The following is an 8,860-nucleotide window of genomic DNA, read 5'->3' as shown; positions in this document are numbered from 1 at the left end:
CCGGCCGGCTTGGTGAAGTAGGGGCCCACGCCCAACCGGCGTGTCCCATTCGGATGCCCCATCCTTCAGTTGGCACCCGAAAATTGTATCGCTCTTGCCACATTTAGAGAGCCGATCACGCTGCTGATATCATATTTTAGAGAGCATGATGCCCATTTTGGCAATGGCAAAACAGGCCGATCAACTACGGTCGAGCTTCCATAAGAAGAACGTCTTACAGATATTATATGTGCCATCAAATACATTGTTGTGTACAATATAAACTCGCTAGTCGATATTCTGACTCCACTATATTCGACATTTATAATATTATTCGAGTTAATAATCAGTTTATTCTATTCTGTTTCAATGAAATTGACGAATTATTGTACATATTAATATTATATTATAACTTTTCTTAATGTAGACAAGCAATTCTTAAAAATTACATCATTTATGTAAACTAAACTTCCTTTTGCTCACTCTGAATATGACACAAGAAGTTCGTGCCCAGAGGCTAGTCTGTGGAACCAGAAATCTTCTAACGTGGCAGACAGATGTTGTTGCCGCAGCTGCCGAGAAATCTGAGTCTTCCGCGCAGAAGGGGAGAAGTAGAGGCATGGGTCGAAGACGAAGACAATCCGAGACTGGAGACTTCTCCTGTGCGTGTGCTCTTTGCTATCCGCGGCAGATAAAGCAGGCTGTCCAGAGCCGATCGGCTGCCCTTTTTGGGGGCAGCTTTGAAGGACGCGTACATAGGACACTGTGGCAAACAACTCAATTTTAATTAAACGTTGCGCTCCGAGAAATAAATTAAGCATGCTGACCAGGTTGGCTGCGCAATATCTGGACAACCTTGAATCCCCCCGCCTGGTCTTGTCTCGGGAAGCTGTGATAAGTGCATGCCCGTTGCGTGTTTCGACCCAGAAGACCGGGCGACTGGATAACAGGTTCCCACCTTGGCTGCCTTTATCAAGCGGCACAAAGAGTCTGTTTCTAGTATTGTGCTAACGCTTAATTATGTGCCATAACAAGTATTTTCATTCTTTGTACTTTAATGCATGGCCGGGGCTGTTTACGCCGCTACTTGAGGAACTCTTGCAGGCGGTTGTGCTGCGATTTGCTGGCGTCTTTAAACGCGTTCGACTTTAGCTGGGCGGCTAGTTGCAATAGTACGTTCTGTTTCTGGGTTTTGGACTGAGTTTTGGGTGCGGCTGGCTTCTTCTTTTTCTTATTCGACGTCTGACTTGGGTTTTGGGCAACTATTCCGACTGGTTGGGATGCCTTTTTAGACGGCGCTGACGATTTGGGAGGCTGTTGCTGCGGTGCTTTTTGCTGCAGCCGAATTTTCAGGCCTGCATTAATATCTTTATTCGGCGCCTGAGACTTCTTCCTTTTAGCTTTCTTATCATTTTGGACCGCTGGCGCAAGTTGTGTGGCTGCCATTGTCCTCTCCGTGTCTTTAACTTTGGCGCGTTTTCGACCCTTCTCCAAATCCAACATCGTCTTGTGATGGCAAACGTCACAGTCCACGGCCTGCAAAAAGAAATTGGGCTATGGTTACAGTGGAAGGATTGGGTTCATATGGTCATACCAAAGACATTAGAATGTTTCAGATTCCTTTGTTTTCATTTACATATATTGATCATTCACCCAGAAACTGAATTCTTATTTTCATTTTCTCTAATAATGAACTAAACTATCCATTTATACTGGAACCATAAATATTTTATATGAAAAATAGGTAATAATGGTTTAAGTGTCTAAGGTTTAGCAATATATTTGGAATTAATAAGAATGTAAATTAGTTTAAGCCCTCGAAACAAATTTTTGTACTATATTTACATTTCTTCTATAAGATGCTAGCTCTCACCATTTTGCTGGCCATTCGCTTTTTCAGCCACTTGCCCCGTTTCCTGGCTCCGCTTGTCATCTCGCCCTTTGCTAGCTTGCTATTCACGGCTTCTAGCCGTGCAATAAGTCTCCGGTTTTTGGCACTTTGCTTCAGTTCTTGTGGCTGGAGGTGGAGTTGGTAGCGACCATCCGTCCACTGGTTCCCGCAGCGGGAGCACATGCGTGCGGATCCAAAGCTGTCATCGGGCAACTGGACATTGTGCCGGGCCAGTTTCTTGCAGGTGGTTCTGTGTTGTTTTATAAACGCAAGTTTAGTAGGTGTATGAGGAATTCACAGCGGACTCACATGTAATAAGATTTGAGAATCCGTACTGTGTGGGCTTGGTCGGTTAGTTTGGAGGCACAGTTCCACAGCAAATCAACTGTTTTTTGATCACCCATGACGAAATCCTACAAATGTCTGGAAAAACAAATTCTATGTCTTAAAGTATATTGTATTGTATTTTAAAATACAATTCAATTTAAAATAAAAACTAGACTAAAAACAAACGAAACACTAACCTTTAAATAAAAATAAACATGACAAAATTCAAGCCAAAACAGACAGCACTGACGGCACAACGTGCACAGCTCACCAGTAAAACAAAGGTGAATTTTATGCTTAATTCCAGGATTTTAACTTACCAAAAATGTTAGTTAAATATTGAATGTGATACGTGGTATATTAAACTATGATTTTAATTTAAAACAATAATAAATATGTCCTTTTTTTTATAATCTTTTAAGAAACGTAAACAGCTGTCAGACTAAATTTATTCGGTAAATATGCGCGATTGGTGAACCGGTTTAACAATCGATGTGACAGAGCTGCCACCCTGCGAAATCCGATAGGGTGGCAGCTAATGGAAACTCACCACGAGCATTTTCTACCCAAATTCGGTATTTCACCGTGGTCAGTTGAGGGTCCTACGGCATTTGCGCGTCGTTTTAAAATTATTCAACACATCTGAAAAGCCAACCGCCGAAACGGGCAGAAGCGACGCGCATAATTTCGAATGCAAACGGACGCGAAGCCCGCCAGTAATAAACAAACACCCGTCGAATATTGCCAACGTTGAGTGTGGAGCTGTACAGTGAATTTAATAGCATAGTGCGCGCAATAACGATTCGCATTTGCATTTGCAGCTGCAGCAAGAACAATGGACCCGTTTACTCAGGTACGATTCAGGCCAATTCGCACACAACGAAGCCCTTTGTCTGGGATTGCAAAGTTATTAGTGCTGGCACACGCGGATTTTCATTGGCATTTCCCATGTTCACTTGCAGCACATGCTTGAGAAGGCGGAACAGCGCAGTCGCGCCCTCGGCATCAGCAACGCCAGTAAATTTCCGCTCGCCGAGTGTAGCGTTCCGAGCTCCTCCGCCGCCTCCTCTTCAGGCGGGGATGCTGGGGTCCAGGCCCCGAGGAGCCGGTCGCCTGGAGCCCAGAGCACGGCCAGCGGCGGCGGAAAGGTTATAATGTTGGGGAAGGCCACGCTGGAGGCTTCGCCGGCCAAGCCGCTGCGTCATTATACAGCGGTAAACAAGGAAAACTTGGACATGGGCATCGAAATAAACATAACCACGGACAAGCCAATTGGTGTAAGTTCTCTCTCTTGAACTTAGTTTTTTCCTCTTGTTTATCCTTGCTGCACATCCTTCAGGTGCAAGTTGAAATCCAAGAGCAGGAGGTGACGGATGACGAAGAGCAGGAGGAAGGAGGTGCTCTAAATCCTCTTCTGGAGGCGGAACCAATAAACCAGCCCCTAGCCAGACTAAGGGACACTTCCCGCAGCAGACTGCAACGCATGGGTGCCCTGTACTCAAACACGGATGATCTATCGTCGCCAATCCACCGAACCGAGGGGCAGTTCCATGTGACAACGGGTGAGGAAGATGACTGTGGTAACCGTAGCAGCAGACAACCCAAACAACGGTTGGGCAAACTGGCCGCCTTGGCGGACACCATTAACCAGTGGGAGGATGACACGTCGCACCACGAAGTGCACAGACCCCTCGAAGCACCTCCACCGAAACCGCATTTGTCCAGCCGTAGGGCCGAGAAGGGTCCAGCTCCACTGCCACCCAAGAAGGACGAAGTCGACGAGGCTACCAGGACCAAGCAGCTGAAGTGGGATCCCAAGGTATTAAGCTCTCTGGAGGCACAAGGTTTTCAACGCCGCGAATCATCAACCATTAAACACACATATGATTATGCCAAACAGGAAGAGGCTGCACCAGCCTCCAAAGTGGAAGTGGCGGTAATAACTGCCAAGCCACCAGTGCTGCAGAAATCAACTACGGTCAGCCAGGTCGCCAAGAATTTTGTCTCTTCTGCACCAGCGCCCAAGCCAACACCAGCGCCTGCGGTTAGTGTAAAATCCGGCTTGGTTTCCGGACGGGCGGCTCTTTTTGAAAACAAGGGAACCGGTGGACAGTCGCAAGGCCTGCGCAACCAAAAGGATCCTTGTGAGCTGTCGCTGAAGGAGCGCATGAAGCTATTCGAAACGGGCAATAACAAAGCGATGTTGCCGATGGCGCCCATAGGATCTGGTCCCAGTATTACACAAATCCGAGCGGAAGAGGTGAAACGTAAGTTTAGCGGGCCTTTCCTTTTTTAATAATAGCGACAATACTAATTTTCCTTTGTTAACAGAACATTTAGCTGCAGTACATCCGGTGACAGCTGCCGCTGCTACTAACGTGGTTGCATCGACCAAGCCAAAACCTGAAAGCAAGTTGCGTGACAAGGTGGCCGCTTTGGTGGCAAATGCGCAATCAAGTGCAGAGACGCGAATCAAGGACATTGATCGCCAACGGCAGGAAGACATGCAGATTATTTCAAATCGCTTTAACAAACAAAAGGAGCTCTTTGACATTCAACCATCCGTCAGTTCGGGGGCTGTTCAAGCTCGACCTCCCGCTCCAGCTCCTAGCAAAGTAGTGCGGCCCATGCCACCGCCTCCACCGCCGCCTATCGCTGGTCTCTCACCCGCCAGCAGCAAGAGGCGATCACGTAAGAAATAACTAAACCCTTATTCTAAGGACTTGTCCTTATACATCGGCAATTTCAGCTGGTGATGCGCCCATCACTGACGAGGATTCGAAGCGAGCCCGCAAATCGCATTCGGATCGACTCTATCCAGCCCTGTCCGACCTCGACTCCAGCGGTGACAACTGCTGCGCCGCGGAAACTGCCTCAGCTACGGATAACAGCCATCAACTGGATGAGGAGGAAACCGAAAGGTGCGCTGACAAATGTTACTCCTGCTTGCTATTTCTACTTTGCATCGAGTAGCACTCTAAGACTGATAGGCATATGACACATAGCTTTAAACCCAATCCCCTAGACAAGACCAACAATAAAATCGCTTTTTTAACTAACCGTTTATCTTTGATTCGTGCAGTTGCATGGATGAGTCCGAAGACCAGTCGCAGACTGAGGACAGTAGCGCCGGCATGTGCAATGGCAGTCTTGGCCGCGAGATAATGAGTGCAGTGCAGCGCAACGAAGCGGAGATGCAACAGCAGCCGGGCAAGAAGGTAAGTGCAGGTAGAAACTGGCAACACAGGGGGTGGTCTCCATTAACAAGATTTCACACCTTTCTAGACTGTGCGCTATGCGGACCAGGACATGTATTACGACGACAGCTCTTTGAACTCGTCGCAGGTCTCTGCGGGCATCGATGATTATCTGGATGAAGCACTTGTCGAGGATTACGGCAGCACTCAGGATGACCAGAGCGACAGCGGGGATGAGCCAAATGGCAGTCGTCTGTCCTTGGGCGTGAGTACTTACTAAATCAGTTTCTTTGCCTATCAATTCAATAAAATTATACATACGTCTTTTCTTAAATTAAATTGGCAGAGCAAAGGAACCACGGCCTCAAACAGCTTTTCCTTCCGAAAGAATCCTGCCTCTTCTTGCACGCCTATCGATGAGCATCATGAGATGATAGACCTGCAGACGCCGCTGCTCAGTGGTGCCCAGCCGGTCAAGTCGGAATTAAGTGTTAACCAGGACAACGACAACCTCGTTACCCTGGTGCACACGGTCAGCTTCTATCGCCGCCAGCAGAGCGCCAACGTAAGTTAACTAATTATATTTAAAAAAAATTCTAAGTAATAGTTTATTATAGAGCTCCAGCTCCACACCGGTTCGCAAGATCTGTCGAGAGCAGCAGGTAATGCGATCAGCCCTAGCTGGCGATTGTCATGCCAAGCACAGACTGGAGTACGACTCTCCTCAGCAGGTTGGTTACGCCGGTGCAGCAACTGACATAGATGACCAGACCGACGAGGACGATGCAGAGATGCAAAATGCGCGGGAAGTAAACGATGCCTCACAGGCACAAGACAAGATCAAAAAGCTGTTGAGCGAGGTGTGCAAGCAGCAGCAGGTGATAGGGCAAGCGAGTCAGGCCCTGAACCTTTGCGCTGCCACCGTAGAGTTCTCCGGCTCCACAGAGTCCGTGGAGGGAGAGCGATATCTGCTTCTTGCAAGTAAGTTTGTTACGTTCATTTGTCCGTATTGTATTCGAGTATTTTGCCTGGAAATATATTAAATTTTACACGTGCTCATGCTCGTTGATTTCCAAACCGAATTGGCAATTTGAAATAGGACCCTAAAGTCCCAATGTCAAATGTAGCTTATATCTCATACCCTTGCAGCCCATCGACGCCAGGCATGTTTAGATGAAGTTCAGCGTTTAAGAGTTGAGAACAGTATTCGTCCGGTGGGTGCACCAAAAGAAAAGGGCCTACTGACGGTCAAGGACATAACCATTCCTTTGCGTCAGGAGTACGTGCGTAAAATGGCCTCTAACAACATTAACGGCCATCATCTTGTGTGCCTTCTGAAGTACAATGAGCACGTGCTGGCCACCAAGACGGTACCCACAATGCCTGGTTTGCTATCAGTCAAGTTTCCCGATGTCTTGCAAATAAATAATGTATATGCTGACTTCAGGGTAAATATTGAAACACTTTTTAAAGCAAATATTCTTTCTAATTGTAAAAAATTCGCCTGCAGATCACACTAGAAATTTATGGCATGTTAGCCCAACGCGATCAGCTGCCGCACGAGCTTAAGTACCACATCAACTTGAACAAGAAGGGAGTCATTAAGACCCCAAAGAAAAAGGGAGGCGAGAATCGACTGGTGATGCCACCAGTACAAAGTCCGGCGGGACCACATGTGGTACGGACGCCGCAGCTGGTGCAATACGGCTTTGCAATTTTCTCCCTGCGTGAAATTCAACGCACTACGTGGACGCTGACCCAGGTGCTGGGCGTTAGTCCCCTGGAGGGTGTGGTTCATATGAAGGTCAACTGTGAACTATCCGTTAGTGTGGAGTACAAAGGATTCCTTACCATGTTCGAAGACATCTCTGGATTTGGCGCATGGCATCGTCGTTGGTGCTATCTGAATGGCTCCGTAATCAACTACTGGAAGTACCCGGATGATGAGAAGCGCAAGACGCCAATGGGCAGCATAGATCTGAATTCTTGCAGTTCCCAAAAGGTGACCACTGCACCGCGGGACATTTGCGCCCGTCTCAACACCATGCTGCTGGAGTGTGAACGACCGGCGCTGGAGACGGACCAAGAGTCATTAATAATTGTACCCAACGGACGTACCACCACGGTACGCCATCTTCTCTCAGCCGACACAAAGGAGGAGCGCGAGGAATGGTGCGCCTACCTAAACAAGGCACTGACACTGCTGCGCGCTTGGGGAACCACCCACTGACATGCTGACCCATTGCAATCTTGTCAGCAGAACGGACAATGACAACAAACGGGAGGGTTGTTAAAAGTTTTCTCTTTTTAAGTTACTCAATTTACTATTTTAATCGCGTTCGCATTGGCATTAATTTTGTTTTGTTTCCGATTCAAATTATTCGTGTCCATCTTGGAGTGGGACACGTTCGTGTTCGTCTATATCGACAAAGTATTGTCTAAATAACTTTTTACATATGTACATTAAATTTAGGATGTCACGCTAAATATATAATATGTGTAAAACCCATTAGAAAACTAACGCCAGTTCGACACTGATTATTTAATATTTTATTGAATACTTTTATACACGTACACATTTACATACACATATATCGATTTGCAAGAACTCATGGTTATGAAGAAATCGCTACGTGGCTTCCGCATGTTAACTATCTTTCTATCTCTGACCATTCGAAATCTAACAACAAGTGAGAGTTAAAGCTTGCGTGTTATCACGACGCCGGTTGTTCTAGTGCTTATCTCGGCTTCGGCGCCAGGTTGTTCCGCATCCGTTTCAGATAAACGTCTCGCGCGGTTTTCTGTACTGTGTAGGTGGTTCATGTCAGGTAGTTCAGTGTGTCTGCTCCTTGGCCATCTGAATTGACTTTAAGTCGAAGATAACTTCCTTACGTTTGTCACTTGGCCGTCGGCCTAAAGGCTATCTACAAAAGTGGATTACGCATTGCCGTCGGCGGAGTGTTTAGTGTGGGTTTCCTCTAGTTCACAACGCTATCAAATGTATAGATATATATATTTCGTATAGGTATGTATATATTTTGACTTGAATCTGCTGTTTGTTGTAAATCCTCCAAAATATTACAGTTTGCCAGATATGCAGGATATACTTGTGCTTTGTACAACAGTAGCAGCGCCCTCGGTGGATCAGGTTCGAAATACAATTATGTATATTATGTACACACTCTGTTGCGGAAGGAGGGAACAATCGAAGACGAGAGCAGCTACTGTTCGGTAATGCATTCGCTGGATTCGGATACACTGCCTCAAACTGCTTTGGATACTCCGTTTAGCAATAAAACTGTCAACGTTCTCTAGAATATTAGGGGTATAATACTGGGCATATTTCCATATAACACTTGTCTGTACTGTGTGACTTGGCTGTGGTTGGTGGTGCAGTAGCAACACAAAGATAAAGCTCAATTTCGATGCAAGTTTCGGGGCTGCTGAATTTAAATTCATCTAACCT

At 46.6% G+C, this 8,860-nt stretch overlaps 2 protein-coding genes across 5 annotated transcripts; one reads left to right on the top strand and one right to left on the bottom strand.

Annotated features, from left to right (window-relative positions):
* Window positions 1-378: 378 nt before the first annotated feature.
* On the bottom strand, window positions 379-2,670 carry LOC122611614. Of its 3 annotated transcripts, XR_006325545.1 has the most exons (5): window positions 2,518-2,670; window positions 2,180-2,293; window positions 1,853-2,120; window positions 807-1,515; window positions 379-742 (listed from the first exon to the last, which is right to left on the bottom strand). XR_006325545.1 is itself a non-coding variant. In XM_043784819.1 (4 exons), the coding sequence occupies exons 2-4, from the start codon at window positions 2,272-2,274 to the stop codon at window positions 1,063-1,065; spliced, it is 816 nt and encodes a 271-aa protein (XP_043640754.1). In that variant the 5' UTR covers window positions 2,275-2,308; window positions 2,518-2,649; the 3' UTR covers window positions 379-1,062. The 3 variants fall into 3 exon arrangements, 2 of the variants coding, with proteins under 2 accessions (XP_043640754.1, XP_043640753.1); XM_043784819.1 differs by having other exon boundaries at window positions 379-1,515; window positions 2,180-2,308; window positions 2,518-2,649; XM_043784818.1 differs by having other exon boundaries at window positions 382-1,515.
* Window positions 2,671-2,826: 156 nt separating this feature from the next.
* On the top strand, window positions 2,827-7,926 carry LOC122611612 (anillin). Of its 2 annotated transcripts, XM_043784812.1 has the most exons (12): window positions 2,827-3,050; window positions 3,160-3,474; window positions 3,537-4,016; window positions 4,098-4,464; window positions 4,529-4,888; window positions 4,947-5,118; window positions 5,280-5,415; window positions 5,483-5,659; window positions 5,741-5,959; window positions 6,012-6,375; window positions 6,544-6,842; window positions 6,905-7,926. In XM_043784812.1, exons 1-12 carry the CDS (start codon window positions 3,033-3,035, stop codon window positions 7,622-7,624), a joined length of 3,627 nt encoding a protein of 1,208 aa, XP_043640747.1. In that variant the 5' UTR covers window positions 2,827-3,032; the 3' UTR covers window positions 7,625-7,926. The 2 variants fall into 2 exon arrangements, with proteins under 2 accessions (XP_043640747.1, XP_043640746.1); XM_043784811.1 differs by having other exon boundaries at window positions 3,537-4,464.
* The last annotated feature ends 934 nt before the right edge of the window (window positions 7,927-8,860 follow it).

This window comes from Drosophila teissieri, chromosome 2L (genome assembly GCF_016746235.2).
Source record: "Drosophila teissieri strain GT53w chromosome 2L, Prin_Dtei_1.1, whole genome shotgun sequence".
In the NCBI taxonomy this organism is placed as follows: Eukaryota; Metazoa; Arthropoda; class Insecta; order Diptera; family Drosophilidae; genus Drosophila; species Drosophila teissieri.
Note: the sequence above shows the minus strand (reverse complement) of the source record. Positions and strands in the feature narration are given on the sequence as shown.

Coding starts and splice junctions, on each gene's coding strand:
- LOC122611614 (XM_043784818.1), bottom strand. CDS start 2,274: ATGGGTGATCAAAAAACAGTTGATTTGCTGTGGAACTGTGCCTCCAAA. Junction 2,121..2,179: donor ATTCTCAAATCTTATTACAT/GTGAGTCCGCTG, acceptor AAAACAACACAG/AACCACCTGCAAGAAACTGG. Junction 1,516..1,852: donor AGCGAATGGCCAGCAAAATG/GTGAGAGCTAGC, acceptor TTCTTTTTGCAG/GCCGTGGACTGTGACGTTTG.
- LOC122611612 (XM_043784811.1), top strand. Junction 4,889..4,946: donor CAGCAGCAAGAGGCGATCAC/GTAAGAAATAAC, acceptor CGGCAATTTCAG/CTGGTGATGCGCCCATCACT. Junction 5,119..5,279: donor GATGAGGAGGAAACCGAAAG/GTGCGCTGACAA, acceptor TGATTCGTGCAG/TTGCATGGATGAGTCCGAAG.